Raw genomic sequence first — 22,736 nt, forward strand, 5'->3', positions numbered from 1 at the left:
AGTGGCATGGAATATATGGGACAAAAATCAATATTTAATGGGAAAAAACTTTAAAAAATTTCATTGAGAAAAAAAAAAAAAAAACTAGACTGAATTTAAAACGTAGCTTTGAGGTGAAAACGGATCCACCTAAAAATTACATGTTCCAAATTTCACAGCTCTAGGCTTCTCGTTTCTGCGCTACACGAAAGACAGACAAACAAACTCTGTCCATTATTATATATATATATATATGCTTCACTGATTCTTCATGAGGAGTTGATTTAAATACACAGTTTGTAAGCAGGAAAATAAAAATTAACTATAAGTTATTCAGTGATCTTCAAAATTAAGCTGTCCTAAAAAAGAATGTATTTTGCTGCTTTGAAATTATCTTTCACTGATACGACAATGTTGAATCTATGTCTTGTTTAACAGTGTCAATATCCATGCACTTGGGTCTGTCCACTTCAATAAATACCTTCCAAAATTATGTTTCTGCTATTTCTTGCAAGTCATGCATAGCTTCATTTTACTGAGGACATGTGCTGCAGAAAGAAATTCTGCTTGTTTTATAACACACACTAAATGATTTTCAGTTAAATCTGAAACTTTCTCTCGCCACACTAAAAACATTATGAGCTCTTCAGTAAAACATTGATATGATGCAAAAGGTGATCAAGTATTGTAATTATATCATGATTCGCTAGCCAACCACTATGATAAAGAGTCTTCAAATTAGATGTGTTTGTTTTAGGAACTTTGATATCAACTGATAATTTATAATTATTAAGTATCTTAGAATAATTTTAAAAATAAGAGCATATGTTGTCAGCCATGCCTATTAACAACGTATCAATTTGTTGCTGCTAAATAGAGGCTACATAAGCTACAGTTATGAAGATGTGTTGCAACAAACCAACAAGCTTTAATAATTCCAAGGCGGTACCAACAGTCTTGGTAAAATTATTTTTATTTATTTTTTACAACTCGACAGCAAGGTCATTATAAACAGACACAATGAGCCCAATGCAAGGAAAATGGGGTAAGGAATTGGGCATTCTCTTTGAAAATAAATCATTACAGCATTTGCCTGGAGTGATTCCAGAGAACCACGAAAAACTGAAATCAAACTAGTTGAACCAGTACCCAAACAGGTTATGCTACTGAATTCAGGAGTGAATGCAGCTGTATGCATGAAAGACCTTTTAATCTTACCACTTTCTTTGTTAATTTTTTCAAGTGCAGGACAGAATTTGCCCTGTATTAAACCCAAATCCACAGAACATTGACGTCGTCCCGACCATGGCCACTAAGCCTGTGCTCCACACCGCTAGTACCAGATCTCGTTTTCGGAGCGCACCCCTAGCCCAGTGGGAATGAGTCAGGCGAGCGCCTCGGGCATGACCCTATTAGACTCAAATAAACTTAAGGGCACGAAACCCCGGTGGCTCGACCCCATAAAACAACTAAGGAACGAGACACTAGGACACAATTATTAACTCACAGGCATTAAACAAGTGCGTCGTAGCTACTCCGTGCAAGCACCGCATGCACGCAGCAGACAACGAACCTCATTAACAGTCACCGTGGCCATTGGCCTTAATTAAAATGCCCGTGACAATGAGCAAGTCAAGTTTTTGGCGCCGACTCACAAAGGAGGTGAAAATTTCCCTCCCTTGCGAGGTGGCCATGTTCAGCAGTCTCCAACCACTCCGTGCCGGGTCAAGAAGTGTGTCTGTGAGCAGCCTTCAATTTTGTTCCACCGATCATTCACTCTTTACTTGATTACTTGATCCAAACCCTTTTACTTCATTGCTGCTCACGTCGACTCGGCGTGTATTTCGCGGACCCGGGCTTATCTCGACCGTTTCCTTAGTGATTCCGCACCGCGTCGCAGACCACGCAATTTACGGCAATGGCCGACTCCAGCCAACTCGCTTTCGCTAAGACCGCCGCGCATACGCCTGCCGGCTGCAACCTCATGTAAGTGTAAAGTGTAATTTAAGATCACACTCACTGAGCCCCCCTAAGACAGTTAAGGGTGTTAGGCCCAAAATTATTTATAGCATATTATTTTGTCTTTATGTTGACCTCATGCATACATGTTTCTGTGCAAAACCGATTTTCGCTATAACTTATAGTTTTCTCATAGCTGGCACTCAAAGTTAAAATATATGACAATGCTTGTAGACATTATTTCAGTAGCCGATCAACGTAATTTATTAATTTTTGGTAATTTAGTAGTTCATTATGCATACTATTGAGTGCTGTATTTTAAATTTTTTTAAAAATAATAAGTTATTCATGTGCTTGAGTCAGAAGATGTGAAAATTTAAATTTTTTCTACATCCAAAAATATTTGTTTAAAACATATAAAAATATAATTATGAAATACATATCTTAATATAGGTACGTTCATCTAAAATAATAAAAAATGTGACTTTCACTGTATCAAAATTGTGAGCCTCTACGGGAGAAATGTATCCCCTGAAATTCCAAAATATATTGAATGCAACCCGCCACTCTAGTGGTGCCGCACTGTCTGGCTCGTCTTTCCCTCTTCCCGGAAAGAGCACGCGGACTTGGCCCGTCGTTGCCAAGTACCTGTCCCGTCTGTGATAATCCTCTCTACCTGCTTCTAGACCAGCGGGCCTTCTTCCTTTCCCCACAGCAGTTTAAACGAGTTGTCAGGAGTAGTGGTCAGTGGTTTAATGCTTGCGGTTTAATATGTAGAATGTATTAGAGTAATGAAATGAATTTAACTTCTATAAAATTGTTATTTTTGCTGTTGCGATGGCACCGTAAATATTAAATACGGCAGACGGCAAAAGTAAAATGATTAAATGTTCCAAAGCAATGAAGAAATACAGAGCTGAAATGGCCATTTCGCAGACCACAGTCTTGCTGCACCGCACTGAGGCTCTACCAAAATGTCAGGATTATAATCATCAACACTGCTAGTATAATGCCAGATAATTAACTAAAATGTTTTTGATTCGCAAAAGTGCAAAAAAAAAAAACATTAATAAATCCTTTGCCTCTCATATAGTTATAGACGTGACGTTAATCTGAATCACAATCGAACATGAACATGTTTGACGTAAGTTATATTCACGGAAATCTGATAATGTTGCTGGTTTATCCGTTATCAAGGATTTGTAAAATAGGACAAAATGTAACTACTCACTGTAAATGTGTGACCAGTTGAGAACATTGTTTGAAGTTAAAAAATAAAAATAAAAAGTAAATAAAATAAACTTGTCGCCCATCGTTCAATCTTAATTTTGCCCCATGTTATTTCAACAATACAACATTGTTTGCGGCTATACAGTCAGGCTATAATTTATTTTAGGCTATTAACAATTCTTCAACTTGATTATAGTTGCCAAAAAAAGCTGGCGCGGTGCCATGGTAATGCGCACCACTTGTATTCGGATGGACCTAAGGTTTATTTATTGGTGTCATTTTTTCCTCTTAACTCTTTCAGTGCTGTAATCGACTGTAGTCGATTGCTATCCTCTTATTTTATCTTATTTTATTCCCAGCTTGGTTATTTGCTACGTCTGTAACAGCCTGCGATCTGTTGAGGAAATTGTCAACTACTTGAGTTAGTGTGCCGGTGGTTCAGTGGATAAAAAATAATTTTTTCTTTGTTATAATACTGATGATGTAGCTGAATTGTTGCTGTGATATTTTTCTGCTTAGAATCTTTATCTTACAAAATTATTTTAATTTTTATAGCAAAAATGATGGTAAAATGACAAACTAAATATTTATTATGTATTTTTATATGAGTTAAAAATATGTTTCTATTTAGTTTTTGTTAACATTTTGAAGAGATATAGAGTAAAATAAATACTATCCTGCGTAAAATAATTGTTCTACATAAAATTGAACTTTCCTGAACATATCTACTAACGAATGCCAAAAACTATGGACTAAGAAAACCAAATGATTGTATGAAACATAATTTTTTACATTAATTTTATCATGAACTTCTATGTTTATGTAAAATATTGTTTATAATTCAGTGTCAAAAAAGGTCTGTCATGATATAATAGTGTTTTAGCAACTACTCATTTATACATTCGCAACTTTCGAAGTTATGCTAAATAATAAATTATAAAAGTTCAATTTTTATAAATAATAGTTTTTTTATTTATTTCTAGTAATGTTAATCATCAATTTACTAATAAAACAAATTAATGATTTTAAAAATTTTCATGTAAAAAAATTTCTTGGTAAGCCTAATATATTTCTTAAAACTGTCCATTTATTAAATTATAAAATAATATTAAACTTTTTCACCAATCGTACATTTTCAAGTAAAACAAAATAAAAAAAATTGGTTGTCTGTAAAGTCGGTTTACGGACGATAGTTTAACGTGACAACGTCGTAACAAAACATTGATGAAATGATTGATCCAGAAGAAAAGGAAATATCATATTCGGTCTGAGACTGAGCCGTAATAGGTTTTTGCAACCAAACCATTTAGGCATTAAAAATATTATATTCTTTGAGGAAGAATTTTTTTTTAAATTTTTCTATCTTTTGTATGATAAAATCTATCTCTGCATACGTTTATGAATAAAATTGAATCATTTTTATTGAATTATCACTATTTTGTATGGATACAAAGGAGTGAAATGAAATGTACAATTTAATTAATAAATTTACTTTTATTTGCATTCATTATTAAAATATATTTATTACTTTTGAAATGTTACGTGCGCCGTGTTTATTTTTACAAGTACAAAAAAAAATTTCGCACCTGCCGGGATTTGAACCGACAACCTTACAATTAGACGATAGCGCCGCTGATCGCTCACCCACGAGGCCATTTTCGATAATTAATAGTTTCAGAGGTTATATATACATATATAAAAATTTAGTTCATGGTAGGGGAATAATATTATTTCGTTTTTATAACTCGATTTTATAACAAATACGCATCCCAAATACACCAAACTTATTTATAATGTGTTACAATATTTTTTAAAACATTGTGCAAAAGATCCTGGTTGTAATTTGAATTATTATGTGTAACTGTAAAACACCATTGTTGGTTCAAAACGCATTTGAATATTCAACATTACTTTTAAATAACTGTACCGATTGTGCTGAAAATTGGTGGACAATCGTTAAATTACATAATATTAATAATTAAAACGACGAAAATATGATTGAAAAGTCAAATCGATGGTCGTTCCAATCGAGTGGAAGAGAGATGCCACGCATGCGTAGGCCCTACAATGTGTATGAAGAGAGATGCCACGCATGCGTACAATGAGCAAATAGGACACATCCGTAGTGGGACACTTTTTCGTGCATGCAGCCGGCGTTCATCGATTTATTAGACGTCACGTCAAAAAATTTTCATTTAAAACATAATAAATTTTTCAACTTTTTAATATATATATATATATATATATATATATATATATATATATATATATATATATATATATATATATTTTTTTTTTTTTTTTTTCTAAAAATTACGTACTTAGGGTAGTTTCACAAGTAAAAATGCTGCACCGAAAGAGTTAAAGGCCCGTCTACAATAGTCCTAACCTGTGGGCGGTCCATGTACTTATCCTAATGTGAAAGACATGACATTGTCACACGGAAAACTTCCCAGTCTAGAATTGCGAAGTCAGATGCATGGTCCGATGTCCGAATATACTCATTTCTAAAGTAGTCACCAGAGCGCAGTAAATATAGTGCACCAAAATAATTGTTTTTTGATTGGTTTTTGTTATTGTTTTCATGCATCGAGAATTAGTACGCAACTAAATTTATGTATATTTAACTTACGAAAGTTTTGGTAGTTAAATATTATTTATTGAATTGAAACAAAGCACGTTTTACAAACGGGAACTGGTAATTCAAATATCGAAAGTGTTTTGTTGTTCTATGCTACCAAAGGACGTGCAAAGGTCACAGATTGGGACAAACATTCAAGTTGATCAATGTGATCGGACAAGGGAGATTCTGACCATCGCCCACACGACGCATGACGTCAGAGGTCAGAGGGTCACGTGGACCAATCAGCGAATAGTTTCCTTCGGACACGGTTTCGGACATTGCAATAGTAGACGGGACTTAAAAAAACGCAAATTATTCACATGTACCAGAGTCATCGGTAATTTTTGTGTAATAAATAAAAACCGGGAAGGAATTTGATGTATTAGTGTGGAATGACATAGGCCTTTGTTGTTCCAAGCGCCCTGCGCGATGGCGCACTCGGGCGGCCGGATAGAGCAAGCAGATGGAGCTAACTTCAGCACAGTGTATTCCATCTGGTTTTTTATACACACACACACACACACACATATATATATATATATATATATATATATATATATATATATATATATATATATATATATATATATATATATATATATATATATATATAGGCCCTGTAAATTATTGAAAAGTGAATCACATTATTTTTTTTACAATCCATCCATGCGACTGATATTAACACGCATGACTTAAAATCATTCAAAAAAATAATAATATCAATAAAATGACATCAGGTTTGCATGCGTGTAAATGATAATTTATCACAAAATAAATAATAATTTTTTTAAACATAAAGCTTAGAGTTAATTCGTACTTTTAAAAATTTGTGTAAAAGAACCATAACCTTATATTCATTTTAAAATTATTAGTTTGTAAAGTTACATGATATATCCTTAAAATAAAAGTAATGAATTATACCCACCAGAAAACACTATTAAGTTTCGCAAAGCTTACTTTATTTCTAAATATAACCCTGACATTACTTATTTATATTACTTTTTGACGAATAATTTCTAAAAGAACACGACTTAAATTTTTATGACATACACAGAAAAATGCAAGAGATTTAATTTTACAATTCTAAACAAGACGATTTGGTTAGAAGCATTGCTGGTGAACAAATTGTTCTTAGGTTCCAATCCGTCAATTCATTGATTTTTCTATTTTTTAGTAACTATCTTGATATTTATAATATAGAGTTTAATTTTACAAAGAATAACTTTGTATTTCTTACGAAACAATGTTTTGTAACTCTACAAACAATTTTCAAACTAATTATTTTGGGGTGTTGTTAAAAGCGTTTCTCTCAATCTGCTGCCATTTTTTCAAGGTATATGCAAAATTGCTAATCGCCACGTGATTTGACCACCTACGTTTGTTAATGAAAGTGGCATTGAAAGTTTTGAAATTAATATTTTCGAGACACAATGTTAATTGAACTTAACACATAATTTCGGAAACAAAACGATGACGCGTGTTATCAATAGTTCTTCTTTAAATTTTTCAATAACTAGTAGGCTTACTGACCACAACGCTGAACCTTTAACTCACCACAATTAAATATTTGGTGTTGTGTTTAGCTCAGGATTCCGTGTTATGACATTCGGAATTCCGCAGAAAAAAATTGTTTAATAATTTTTGGTGAGTATATGTGTCATATCTGCAACGAGAATGTTCGGCGTCATGGTATTTTGGCGTTGTGGTGCGGTACCTCTGAAATCTAACATTGTATTAATAAAAAATAAAAAAGAATATTTATTTACATCTTATTTACTAATGGCACCGAAAATGTAATAAAATTGGATTAAATACAAATCACTCATCCTCCAAGTATTACCCGTTGTAGGTAACAAATTTTCCCTTTAAAACTAAGTCTATTTTTGGGCAAACTGTAACAAAAATTAGATAACCTATATATTTTAACTGAAATCCGCTGCATTGGCATCGATTTACAGCACACTCAAATGATAGGAAATGTTTCGTGTAAACATGAATAAAAAATCATCACTTCGACATATGAGGCGCTCAGAATACAAGTGGTGTAAGTCTAAAAAAATAACAAATCTGTATTTTTGTTGAACATGGGTGCTAGGAAGCTATTTTTTCAGAGGACTTATGAAACAAGTCTACATTTGAATTACTGTGCCTCTAGATGACAATAGTTTACACAAAATGTCAGCAGAATTTATTTTGTTCATAATACTTTTTGACTAATTTAAATCAATATAGTTTTTATGGATTTACATCACTTGTATTCTGAGTGCCTCATATATGAATCCCGGAAAATATTAATCACGAAGCTATTTACAAAACATATATACAGTGTTGTGTGCTTAAGACTTTTTAAGTGGTAGTATTCGCTATGCTCCACACGAATATGTAAGTATACTGAGGTTTCTGCCAGTTTCCAATTACTGCTTCAGCGTTTTCCATTTTCACACAATCATATAGTTACACAGAATGTTGGTTATTTGTAAATATTGTGAATCAGTTGTATATTATTGTGTCGTGCGTTAAAAATTTTCAACCGAAATTACTTTGTATAATTTGAATTTAATTAAATGTATTTCTACACATAATATGTACTACTCAATACATAGTGAATTGCAGCATGCCAAATTTATAAAAATCCTTGATTATCTGTGAACGTTTGATCAATTTACTGCAGATAATTTGAAAGATTTTTCATCATAGGACTTACTATTATATGAAAAATTAGAGTCAGTGATACTTTTTATTTTGAGATATTAGAAATGATTATGACCGTGAATCAGAGTGTCTTGTTAATTATTCAATCGAATAGTATCTTTTGAATTGTTCCTGTGTTCATAAAATGTTATCTAAAAGGATGTATGTACATAAATGTGTGTACATGTACTCGTATAAGTTCAGGCGCACTTCATTACATTTACCAATTTGGTATTATCAAGAATTCTATGATAATCACGTGTTTTAATAATTTTGTACATTCCATAAAAAAGGGTATTTTACTATTCAATTAAAAGGCATTTTTGCCTCATTATACTATTTAAATAAATTTGTTTGTTTCCATGAATTCTTGCATTGTAACCATGATTTTTTTTTGTTGTTTCATTTGACTGGCACACAGCCATAAACCTCGAATGGGATATGACTCTAAAACACTGCATTATCTACTAATAAACTCTTTTATTACTTTTAGCATGCCTTATGAATTCAGAAGCGAAAGATAACCTGAGCTATATTTTAATATCATTAAAAATGGTGCCATATAACAATTTGATGTTTGATATCTGTTATTACTTGTTATGGGATGCAGTGAATAATTAAATCATTTATGAAAATATATAATAATTTAATTTAGTTGCGAACCAATTTGTCAAGTCACTAATTTATTTATCCATGTATCTTTAGAATCAGTATGCTTCATACAAATTGAAAGTGTTTCTATAATTTCAGATGAACATTACTTTCTGCCTTGTTGACTATAGCTTGATAGTTAATGCATGGTAACCTCAATTATAAAATTAGTTGCACCTGGTCGTCTGACCGTTAAACAATTTGCAAAACTTATATATGATAATATAATTTTAAAAAATAATTCAACATTATCTGCTTCCTAATGTATAAAAAATACATTCATGAAGATTTATTTCTAAACTTGGTTTTATCAATGCTGGAGATGTACTGAGCAAATCAATCATATGTGTATAGTGTTTAATATGATTTTTTTTTGTACATACAATGATTCGCAAAATTTGCAGAAGGTTAATTTTAGTACAAAACTTATTTCACGAAGCGATTTAAAAACTTTCATAAAAACATATTTTATATATATATATATATATATATATATATATATATTCCATGCCATATTTCACACTTTAGTCAGTTACGAAAACATGGCATTTTTCATTTCTGACCCTTCGTTTATTCATAATGAAACTGGCGGTTCTTTACATAACCATTAAATAACCATACATAGTAGTCAACAATTATATGGGGGACTATTTGCATACATTACATTTACATTACATTTTTAGACACCAACCGAAGATTAGAGGTAGTAGGCCTTCACATGTAGAATATCCATAGCTAAGTTTGTGTTTAATCACGCAATGTAACAGGAGTTATTTTGTAACGTCAACATATTTGCGTTGAGACTCATTCTGTGTATTTTGGCGTGGTTACTTAGAAATAAATTTAAAATTGTGTGTTATGGCTTAGCTGAACATATTTCAAATCCCTGCTTACTATCTTCTTCATCTTGTTTTGCATCACTCTGCTCAACGGCGAAACTTACATACTTGATTTACTGACTCGTGTCCAAGAACTATTGCAAAGAAATGTGGAAATATTTCAAACTTCAACAAAACATAAAGCAATTACAGGATCAAGCAATTTAAATATTATCGTTTTTATAAGAAGTTAATGCACTTAACTGTACTTCTTCGCTCTCATTGCGAACTTGACTGGATATTTACTAAATATATTTACATTATCTGCATTTATGAGCAGGGTTTTTTTAACGGTGGATAATGTAAATCGATGGTCTACCATCACAAAAATATTACTTACCTGTAACTATTTTTCTTAAAATTTATTTTAAACCAATAATTTTAGCATATGCACATGATTTATCGGTAGGCCTGTATATTAATCAAATCATATAACCACTTTCAGCTGTAGAATTATGTACAGAAAACTCTAAAATAAATTTTATTTAAAAAATACCGCTATATGCCTTTATTCTAACTTAAACCCTTTTCAAGAACCATGTCACCAAAGAAACATTTCAAAAACATATTTCATTGACAAACTAATTGCGTGGCTAAAGTATTTTGTTAGATAACATTAATTCATTATCTTTAAAAATTCTTTTGCATCGTTGGCCAATAAAATATCTCACCGAAGGCCTTTTATTAAATTAACGAATCTTGGCGATTTGCTCTTAATTTGCATTCTTTAAATGTTGCTGCTTTTCCAAATGATTACATTTAATTTTACTAAAGAGTAAAACCATTTTTTTTATTGCTTAAGTTCATGTTTATTACTCTTCTACGAGCTGTTGCGCTTCACACTGTACGCCACTGGCTTGTCCAGCAGCAAAAGAGGAAACTCAGGCAGCTGTAGTCTTCAAACGGAAAGGCAGAGATGAGTGACCGCGCTTCCAAGAATGTCTCTAACTGCTAGGTTTACGTTTGGCAATATGGCATCCCACCCCCTTCCTGTTTCGGGACTCCGGAGATTATTATACACTGGAATGCCCAAGCCTCATAGAAAGAGAGGTCCCACGCAGAACAGAGACGGAGATAAGACCGACCCTTGCTACCTGAACAATACCACTAGCGCAGGCACGCTGAATTCTCCAACAGTGGAGCGGCTCGGGCGCCGTTAACTTTCAGTGCTGGCCGTCTCCAGAGCACTAGTGACACGCCTCCGCGAGACTGCCCCGGCAAATTCACAATGTTATGTAGTGTTGTGTTTTGTTCTGTAATCAGCGTGTGTTAATGTAACTGTACAACGGCTCAGACGCCGCATAGCGCATTCGCATGGTTTTGTAGCGGTTCTGCCACCGCGTAGTGTATGTATAGGGAGTAGGGGTGTGCGGGATCCCGACGCTTCGGGAAAAAAGTCGGGAAAATATGTTTCCCGAAATGCCGGGCGGGAATTTTATTACTCCCGAATTTTTCGGGAAATTGTTTAAAAATTTACAAATGTTTACTAATCATGTGAAAATGTTTTCTATTGATTCAAACTGTTTTTACAACAATATTTTTTATGGATTCGTACATTTTTGAAGGGTTTCCGTACTATTTAAACGCAAAACATCTTTTAAACGTATGCCGATCGTAGCGACAGCTGTGGTGTGCAGTGAATTATGATAATCGTTTACACATATCTAATTGGAATATAAAAAACGTACATGGAGTACCTTAAATATTGTATGCGTTCATAAATATATTTCTTCAAGGGTATAAATTTGCAAGATACGTGAATAGTCAGTTATATAACGTTATTGCCATCACCATCGAATAATTAACCTAAAACCACTGTGTCTCCTTAGACACAAACAAAACACATGCGCAATCCAACCTTTTCGCCAAAGATATAAGAAATACTAGACTTGCGTTACATAACGAAGCGTAACCGTTCTCATTACTTGATAGCAGTGGCGATGTAGAGAACTGTATTGGCACTTTGAAAAATATGAAATCACGTAGTTTTACACCACTGCTCATGAGTATCTAAACATCTATGATTTTGCTTTGGGAGAAAAATATAGTTGTTTACTGTTTAGTTTGGCGGGCTTTGTCGGCTGACGTTACGTTATTAAGGCTTGTGCAAAGTATCTTTTCCTATTTTCGATGCCGTATATTAAAACAAACTAGCAGCCTACAAATAATGGAGGTCGCAACCGATCAGCTTGTTACTTGTAAACCTAAAAGTGTTTGGAAGTATTTTGAACGTCTGACAGACAGTAAATCCCTGGCAAAGTGTGTCTCGTGTGAAAATTTTTTGAGATGCTAGCATGGTAGCACGTCTGGATTACTAAGACATCTCAATAATCATCCCTCTATAAAAAAAGAATTTGAGGATGCTAAATTATATGAAGTAGCAAAAAAACAACAAACTTTGCAAGAAACGTTTAAATGGCCATCTTCTCATATTAGAATTAAAAATTTGCTTTTTTTTTTTTTTTAATTTTCCCGATCCCGTCCCGTTTCCCGCGGGAATAATTTATTTTTTCCGAAATTTTCCCGCAGTAAAAAAACCCTTTCCCGCACACCCCTAATAGGGAGTACAGCGTACCCATGCGTACCACCGGAGAAGTCGGTGGATTAAACGCCAATTTAACATAAACTGTGTCGCTTACGATTATTCCGAACCACTCCGTCCCCCACACGGCCGAGCGGCCTCACAACCAAGTAGGGAAGTTCCGGATAGATTTCAAGCCGCGTACCTGGCGGGGCACGCGGGGGCAGAGTACCCACGACCCATCACCAACGGCCTAGTGTCCTAATAGCCTGGTGCCCCCCCGGACAACAGCAGCACCGCGACGCTCGTAGCGCCCGTCAGGTACTTCCCGGGCCTTCTACAGAGGCCGAGTAACAGGCAACGTATTGTGGATTGTTATTTAGTGCTTCTACTGTAGGCATAATTTAATGTAAATTTAAGAAAACAAAATTCATACCTGAAACAACTGACTCAATACTGCTTCTCCTTCTTTATTTCCAATTAAACTTGAACCAAGTAAGTTAACGATTACTTGGCTTCCATAGCGCTTTTTACACGAAATCAAGTGCCGGTTGAATGCTGGTGCTGATGCTTCAAACCCTCTGGACATTTTGACCTTGTGAGAACCAACCTGCAAAAGACAGAATATTAATGGTATACACACACAACTACAGGATGTTCCGAACTATTTTTATTATTTGTATGCTGGGCTTTACGTCTCCCCAACAAGATCATTAGAGATAAATATTAAACAACCCAATTCAGAAATAACAAAAGGATTCAGCCATGGTCTCTTGTAAGGAACAATCCCAGAATTTGCCTTGAATGATTTTGGGAATCACATAAAACCAAAATGAGGATGGATCCAGGTCAGAGTATTTAGTCCAATGTCTTTCTTTCTACTGCACCAAATAGCTCTGTGTGTTTACAACTAAAAATAGTGTAATACATCCTAATAAAAAAACATGTTAAAATTATTCATGTTTCATACACAGTAAAAACCAAACAGAGCCACTTTGCGCACCATTAAATCTATATCAACAAGTCAAAGTTTTAAAACAGTTACACAATATTCTTTGGGCCATTCTATTTTTGTAAACTATTTAGTAGAGATTCAGATTTCTTTTAATATTTTTGCCAATATCAATATCAATTTGAGGTTATGGGTAACATAATCAACATCATTTAAGATAAAATGGCAATAACTGACTGGACAAGCAACTTGCTTGCGTGCAATCAACTCCTTAATATTAATTTCAGCATTAAACCACGCTATATAAGTTACAGTATCATTCCTTATTAAAGTTTTCACAAATGTTTGTTGCTTGTGAGTATTTTACAGTGATAATCTTTAAAGAAGTAAGTAAGAAGATACATTAACTAACTGTACTAGTAAAATTAATCTTCATGCAGTAAAGCTACTTAGTTTAAAATACAATTTTACCACCACGAAGATGAAATGGTAAAAATAAACAACAATGTGCTTATATTTCTATTCTCTAACCCATGCTTGTTATTGTGTATTTTTAATCACGTACAAACTGCTTGCCTGCAGTTCTCCCAACAAACACCAAAATTGTATAAATATAGCTAATTTCATTATCTGGTTTTACGAAATTCCTGATTACAAGTCACTCCTGCAAAAAAAAAAAAAAAAAGAGGGGGTACACATTCTATTAAAAAATTTGCTGGAGAAGTCAAATCGAATATTAAAAAAAAAAAAAATTGGTTGTATGTAAAGTCGGTTTACGGACGATAGTTTAACGTGATGTCATAACAAAACATTGATGAAATGATTGCATACTTTTATGAATAAAATTGAATAATTTTTATTGAATTATAACTATTTTGTATGGATACAAAGAAGGAATGAAAGGAAATTTACAATTTAATTGATACATTTACTTTTATTTGCACTCATTAATTCAAATATGTTTATTACTTTAACGAAGAGATTATTTTAACTATAACTTTTATACATGTTTGCTATTTAACTTCAAGATTGTCGACAATGTTTTATGCTTTTTCGCAACTACACATTTAACGACAAAATTTGTCCCTTGCAGTTAATAAAATAATTATTAGTAAGTTTAAGAAAGAATTTTGGCTTTTATCTCCAACCCAGACGCTGGAGCAGAGATTAAAATTCGTCGAGAATATTTTACGTTTCTATGTCTTCCAGTGCTCAAAATGATATGCAATTGTGGCCCCGGGCACAAAATTTTATTTATAATTCATTAATAATGACGCCCCTCGCGATAAACAAAGGAAAATATGTATTAACGAGTGTCTGGTTGCCGCGGATGGGGATAGATAGAGCAATTCTTTCGGTTTGCGTCCGTCACCGTAGATTACAGCACCGTAGGGGAATAATATTTTGTTTTGATAATACGATTTTATAAAAATACGCATCCCAAATAAACAAAACTTATTTATAATGTGTTACAATATTTTTTAAAACATTGTGCAAACGATCCCGGGTGTAATTTGAATTATTATGTGTAACTGTAAAACACCATTGTTCGTACAAAAACACATTTTAAAATTCAACAATACTTTTAAATAACCGTACCGATTGTGCTGAAAATCGGTGGACGATCGTTAAATTACATAATATTAATAATTCAAACGACAAAAACATGATTGAAAAGTCAAATCAATGGATGTTCCAATCGAGTGGAAGAGAGATAGATGCGGCGCAAGCGTACAATGAGCGTAACGGGACACACAGTAGTGGGACAATGTGCGTTAAAGGGACACATTTTCGTGCGTGCAGCTAGCGTTCATCGATTTATTAGACGTTGTCACGTCAAAAATATGCTGGTGTTTAATAAGTTGACAAGGTAAAATGCTAACAACTATGTAGATATATCCTTAAAAAAAGCAAAATTGCTAAAAAAATTAACACTGCACACACACATACTGACACTGAGAAAAAAATACCAAAACCACTAAAATTTGTTTTATTTATGCACATATCAATACCAATAGTGTTTCATAAAGTTAAATTTTTCAATTTAAAATCAAATGCTGAGTTAAAACAAAACAAAAAAAAATTGCTCTTTCTCGTAATAGCTAACTTCCCCCACCTTTCTTTGCACATGGAAGAATTTCACTAACCAGGCTACAGCTTGGAAGGGACAGAGCTGCAATACTTCATTAGCTAAGTTCTATCAACTCGGAAACAGTAGCTAACATGGATACACAAACTTGAACAAGCTCAGTGACTATATCCCTTTTTGACTAAAAGATGATGATGATGATGACGACAATAGGAGTGATTAGGTAAGAGATTGGGTAGGATTCCAAGTAAAATATACCACACAAATATAATTTCTAACTAAAAAATATTTGTAAGTCAAGCCATTATCTATAAATTAAAAAAATTCTAAGAATAATACAATTTAATTCAAGTACCTGGGTTTTATTTAGCCTTATGCTTTGTGTACTGTTCTGTCTATGCACCGTACCCTTAACAACTTATCAAAACGTCTGCCTAAGAGGTTTGATGGGTTGGTGCACAGGCACCTGACTGACTTGGGGGGAGGGAGACTTCCTTTCCCTGCCTCTGTATGAGAATGGTATCTGCCAATGTCTTTAATCACAAGCGTTTGGGTCCTGTAGAGATAGCTGGTAAGCTGAACCTTCCTGGAGACAGTGCAGGTGATGCTGAAGATGGTGGTGGTTTCCCCGTGGATGCCCCTTCTCCCCAAAATTATGAGCAGGGGCGACAGCCTCACCTTACAACTTGGCCTAGAACTAGATGACTCTCCCTTCTCTACAGCCTGTAGATAGGCAGATCCTGAACTTGACTATCGTTCCACTCTGACATCTACTGGCGACTTCTTTCACTAATTTGACACGTACAGGTGTGGGTCGGACACTCGGGTCATGACTCAGGTGGGCGGCACTCTCGTCGTCCGGCGCGACCAGCACAACATCTCTTGAGGCTAAAGATAGAGATCAGCGCTGTGAGCAAACTCGACTGCTGAGGAGACGCGGTGAGCTAGGCTCAGCTGCCAGTGGTTCCTCCCGGGCACTGACTGACATGCCTGGCCAAGGGAGGAATTCCGGGTATCACCGGCCGCTTCCAGGTACTCCAGCCGGCAGTAGTGCCGTGCGTACTCGGCTGACCTGGTGGGAGAGGGGTTGGGCAGGGAGGGTAGCGGCCGGTCAAGAAGGCTCGGATAGTTTCGCCGATGCTCAGCGCCGGGCAACCAGAGATGCACGCGTGGTCACCCTGGCAACGGGCAACACGACTGCAGCCGGGCAGCGCTGGCTATCATGGCCATCTGCAGCAGCCCACACACGTCTTTTTAAGAAGGGACTGACAGCTTCGGGATTATAAACGTGTGCGGAACGCTGCACGTCAAACTCTCCCTCCTTGAAAAGGCAGCAGCCACTTCCCACGTGTGGAGGCCTGGTCTCCGGCGTGGTCCATCCATCCTTCCTCCTTGTTACCTTTCATTATGCTCTATCTTCTGGGAGTGAGGGATATGGATAAGGCAGGAATGACTCTCAGGTTGTGTGTGAATGGGTGAGATGAACACACGGTATCCTATCTGAAAGATGATTTAGAGGGGGACTAGGGCATCATATTCAAAAGGTGCCCCAAAAGACTAGGGGAAACAAAGCTTCAAACTGCTAGTTTGTACAGTAAACATCATAACACTTAACCTTAAAGCTAAATGAAGTAAGACACTGCTTTCTAGCTCAGAAACCAGAGCCCTGAATACACCATTTTTACAGTGGGAGGCACGAGACCCCTCATGAATTAATGTCTCTCAGGGTGCTGGAGAAATGGTGTGCCCTACCAGGGATACAATTATTTAATCTTGGGTTGATTCCTTATCCATGTAACTGGCTCTAGCTTAGACCATTACTCGCAATCATACTATTTGTCTATCACAAATCTCTTAATACTTTATGTACACTTTGATCCCTAGGGATGGCTGTTGAATTTGTACATTACAATATTTACATGGTTGGTACCCTTATTTACATTTTTCATGCCCAGAACCTCTTGTTCAGTTCTTATTTTTATACACTATATAAGTTAAAGAGTTCAATTTGGTGTAACTTTGAGAGCATTGTCTGTTTGTTCCTAGCTTATTCAAAATTATCATCCTGGCCCACACACAGAATCAGAGTGACTCACCTAATCTAGGCAGGTAGCTTATTGAAGCCCCTGAGGTTGCAAGAGTCACTGCCTTGCCTCCTCCTCAAAAATGGCCATCCACGCACTTTCATGACTGGTGATCGCTGGTGTTTCTGGAGCGACTCATTCGGTATCACCCTGGCCGGTCCACGATGGCAACCCTGCATGATCGCCATGGCTGCTCTCATCTCTGGAGCAGTGGCTGGGATGGTGGTGACCGTTCTCGCCAAAACTTGGTCTGCCTCCTTGGTAGATAGGCCACTTGGGTGGTCTGATCAGAGTGGTGGGTCTAGTGGTCCTACGGGCATAGCTGAAAAGGGTGTGCTGGTGTCCTGGCTGGTGGAGATGACTGCTCCACCACCTTCTACTTGGCTGCTGGGCTGGACAGAGCTGGGAGATCCTTAACGATTGGTTGGCCGGGGAAGAGGATCTCCATGGGTTCAGACGATCTTGCCTGCCTTTGACAGATCCATGGTGGTAGGCAAGTCGGGGTTGCCAGTTTGTATGGCGTTAGGGTGGCCATGCCCTGACATGGCATGTTGTAATCTGAGGGGGTGTCAGAGGTGGATCTTTCAAGAATGTTGGCCTGGAGTCTCTGGTAGTTAGTCTGGCTGATCAGGTCTGGATCCTCATCTCTGCAGGATATCCAGGGTCAAAGCCCCAGAAGTCTTCTTCGCCATCTTCTATAAGGGTGACTAAGGCCCTGACTTACATCTGGATTTATGACCTTCCTGATTTGGCTTAATGGCACTTTTAGTAACTTTCCGTTTCCACTTATTACCCATCTTGTGTTGCACTGCAGATAGTGGAGGGTTGTTGGCCCCTCCAATATGGATACGAAGGACGCATAGATTTGCTTGCCTTTCTTACTAAGGGGGTGACTCCGTACCCATACCAGATCCCCTTCTACCACGCTGGAGCTGCTCTTCCCTGACTGCGAGTATTTCTTCTGGATGTAACCCTTTTCGTTCCTTTGTGCCTGTTTCCATCTTTCCTGGAGGGTATGTTTTGGGGGACCGTATTCCAGGGGTATTCAGTCCGTTTCCATTCTCCCAGGCGTTGAAGTTTTCTCCGAACAGTAGCTTAATAGGAGTCATTCCAGTGGCCTCAATTCTCCGCCTCCTCAGAGTAAATAGGATAGTGAGAATGTGGCAGTCCCAAGAGGGTGATCGTTCTTGATCCGGACCCTGATCCCTTTTCTAATTTCTTGGTTTCGGTGTTCAGTGGGGTTGGCCTGTGGTTGGTAGGTAAGGATTGTCCACTGTTCCACCTCCCATTTCATGCAAGCCCTTTCCCATATTTTCCCTGTGAATGGTATCACATTATCCGTGAGAAACCTTCTTGGGTATTTGTATCTGGGAAAGACTTCATCCTCCATTACTCCATTACTGAGATGAGGTGTTTCACTTCGGCTTTTGGGAGGGGAAATCCCTCCACCCATCTTGGAAAGAGATCTGTAATTACAAGGAGATACTGTTTCCCCATTTGGTATAGGGAAACGGTCCCATTGGGTCCAGGGCTATCGTGTCTCTAACCGCCTTGGGTTTCTTGGGTACATGGGTGCCTTAAGAGGTGGGATTCGTCTTAGCTTGGGTGCAAATCACACACTGGTTGACATGTTTCCTGACTTGTTTCGTGATTACATGCCCACAGTATTTCTCTGATATTGCCTCGATTGTTTCCTGGATACCTGGGTGACCTGCTTGCTCGTGATTATGCATATGATAGATTAAGGATTCCCTGCAGGATGGGGGCACCTAAAATTGACCTTTGAGGAGGAGTGAGAGCAGTGGGCCTGTGACCTCCGCCATATTTTATATGTAGTCCCTCCACCATCTGCAGATGCCCAAAAAACTCTTTAGTTGCTTGGAAGTCCACAGGGCTTCCGCCACCTGGATGGTGCGGATCTTTTCAGGTTGGGGTTGATTCCCCTCGGGAGTGATGACATGCCCCAGGTAGTGGACCTAAGGCATCCTAAACTCGCATTTCTCCATACGACATATGAGGTACATGCATCTCTAATCATTCTAGTACCCGGTTGAGGTGCCCTAAGTGTTCCCCTATGTTCTAGAGAACACGTTTATGTCATCCATATATGCTATTCAAAAGGTTACTATGTCCCCTGCCAGCACTTTGTTTGCCATCAGGCACTGGAATGTGCAGGGTACATTTTTTAGCCTAAATGGCATCAACCGGAACTGAAAGTTTTCCCCGTCTGGGCTGGTAAAGGCGGTGTATTTGCAGTGATCCGGGGCTACTGGAATTTGCCAATATCTGGCCCTGAGAAGCCTGGAGAAGATGCATGCGTCGCCCAGCTCCCGGAGAGTATGGCCAATGTCCACTATTACGGGTGCCGCGCTGTAAGTCAGTTCATTCAGGGGTCCGTAATCCACACGGAACCGCAATTCTCCATTGTGCTTACGGGTCAGAATGACTCTGGCGTTGTATGAGGAGTTAGCCAGTTCCACTATCCGTTGTTGCTTCATTTCCTCTACTTGTTGGTTTATTATTCTCCTCTTCCCTGGGAAAGGTTTCCTGGGCCGGTCATATATGGGCTGTCCTGTGTTTAAGTGAATTTGTGTCCTGTGGTCGGGGTCGGTTGGAGGGGCCCTATTCCCCAAAAAAAACACTTCTCTATGCTGGTTCAGGGTCTGCAACAGTTGCTTGGCTTGGGACGGGTCTAACTGGTGCTTAAGGCCCTCAGCTGGTATTTCTTGTAAGCTTTAGGCTGTGTGCTGCTCAAACCAATGCTAGGTTATTTGACTGGCACAGCCAAAATGGGCCCTTTTGGTAGTGAAATATAAGATGCACCCTTGCTTGTGTAGTCAGGGCTAGCTGAGCATAACTCTTTCTTCAATTTGGTCCGTAATGATAAAAGTAGTTGGGTGTACTCCTGCCCTGGTGCTAAAGGGTAGAGTGATACTACCTTCCACTTGTACGTCCTTGATTGGATCTACTAAAAGAACTTCGGAGGTGACTGGTTGGAGTTCACTCCTTTGTTCCAGTGGCAGCTTATCCTCAGTGACATGCTCAGTGTTCCTGGCTGTCCCTTTCTACGGCCCGTGCTTTCTCCACTAATTCCATTACATCCTTGACTGAGGGTGCGTGTACAAACTAGCATGTGCTTGGCTGGAGCAGCTCTATTACATTGGGGATACCCTTCTCTTGGGGCTGTTCCGGATATAGCCGCCGGTATATTTGCATTTTCTGATGAATAAAGATTTCAGCTTCCTACTGTGGGGCTTGTTGCTTGCTGTAGAACTAGCAGATCAAATCTGCCATTAATTCTGTTCTCGTGTACTTGGATGTGAGCGGTGCTCTCATCTCGTCCCTGTCGATATAAAGTCTCTGTATGTGCTCCACCATGTGGTAGCACTCCTTCTTAGCTGGAATCAGCCATGTTGGAGCCAGTGACCATCAAGAATTTCCGAGTCTATAAGTTAACACACTCATTGATTCATGAAATCTGCGGGGTCTTCATGTGGCCATCCAGCTGGGATATTAGGTGGCAGAAGGTTGGCCCTCAGAATTGGTGGTGATTGCATCCTACATAGAACACATTTATACTCAAACCCTCAATGCCTATCGCCTCTTCTCGCCACCCAAGACACACCATGTTATATGCGCGAGTATAATTTCCACAAATTACTTGTTCATTACCATAGCCATCACATGAGAAGAAAGCACAATTCTTTGCTTGCAGCCTGCAGTCAGCATAACAACTCCATTCCCTCCCTGTCGTAGGCTTCATCTGTCCATCCTAAACCACTCCCATGGAACTGCTTTGAACAGGTGTTGCACTCCAGTTAGTAGAACCGTTTGCCTGTGCATTTGGGTGTAAGGCAGTTCTGGGAGGCTTCCATAGTCTGAGATTGGTTCCTGCTACTTCCCTGAGCAAGGTCGTTAGCCATGGTTAATTTCATATTATTGTATTTTGGGCATCACTGAATTTTGGGCAATCTCAGAAATAGCTGTTAATTTTCTGCAAAATTATATTTATCTCGGGGGGAGGGGGGGGGGGGGGACAGTGGGTGGCTGTCTACTGATGTGTCATCAAATATGCCCCACGTGGGTGCCACTGATAGTCGCAAGATGCTTTGTGTACTCTTCTTTTTAAGTGCCTTACACTTAAGAACTTATCAAAATGTCTGCCTACTGGGTTTCATGAGTCGGTGCACAGACAACTAAATGACTGGGGAGGAGGGAGACTTCCTTCCCCAGCCTCTGTCTTTACTCACGGGCATCTGGGTGCTGTAGAGATGGCTGGTGGTCTGAACTTTCTGAAGAAAGTGCAAGTGATGCTGAAGATGGTGGCGGTTTCCCCGTGGATGCTTAGGGGCCGAAATTATGCGCACGAGGTCTCTGTGTATAGATTTATTGCGAATATACACAAGTAGGGGCAACAGCCTCTCCTTACAACTTGGCCTAGAACTGGTTGACTCTCCCTACTCTACGGCCTGTAGATAGGCCGGTCCTGAACTTGACTGGCGACTCTCTCACACTAATTTGACATGTACAGGCGTGGGTCAGACACTCAGGTCACGACTCAGGTGGGCGGCACTCTCGTCGTCCGGCAAGACCATCATAACAACTCTTGAAGCTGGAGAGAGAGATCAGCAAGGTGAGCAAACTCGGCTGCTGAGGAGGCGCGGTGAACTATGCTCGGCTGCCAGTGGTGCCTCCAGGGCACTGACTGACTTGCCTGGTCAAGGGCCAGCCTTATATATCCCTCCTGAGGGCCTGGGCATTACATCAAGAAGGGAGGAATTTCCAGGAATCACCGGCCGTTTCCTGGTACTCCAGCTCGCAGTAGTGCGGTGGGCACTCGGTTGACCTGGCGGGAGAGGGGGTAGGCAGGGAGGGTAGCGGCCAGTCGGAAAGGCTTGGATAGCTTTGCTGGCGCTTGTCTTGGCCCTGGGCAACAAGAGATGTGAGCGTTGTCACCCTGGCAACGGGCAATACCACTGCGGCCGGGCAACACGACTGCGGGCGGGTGGCGCTGGCTATCGCATCCATCTCGGGCTGACATCTTCAAGATTATAGACGTGTGTGGCACATAGCACGTCA

At 38.3% G+C, this 22,736-nt stretch overlaps 1 protein-coding gene across 3 annotated transcripts in view; it reads right to left on the reverse strand.

Moving 5' to 3' along the window:
* Window positions 1-22,736, reverse strand: part of LOC134529347 (synaptojanin-1) — a 214,961-nt gene that overhangs the window by 125,215 nt on the left and 67,010 nt on the right. For all 3 annotated transcript variants that reach the window (XM_063363310.1, XM_063363309.1, XM_063363311.1), the window contains one exon: window positions 12,969-13,142. In XM_063363310.1, the coding sequence (XP_063219380.1) occupies window positions 12,969-13,142 (174 nt within the window). The remainder of the gene's footprint in view (window positions 1-12,968; window positions 13,143-22,736) is intronic.

This window comes from Bacillus rossius, chromosome 2 (assembly GCF_032445375.1).
Source record: "Bacillus rossius redtenbacheri isolate Brsri chromosome 2, Brsri_v3, whole genome shotgun sequence".
NCBI lineage: Eukaryota > Metazoa > Arthropoda > Insecta > Phasmatodea > Bacillidae > Bacillus > Bacillus rossius.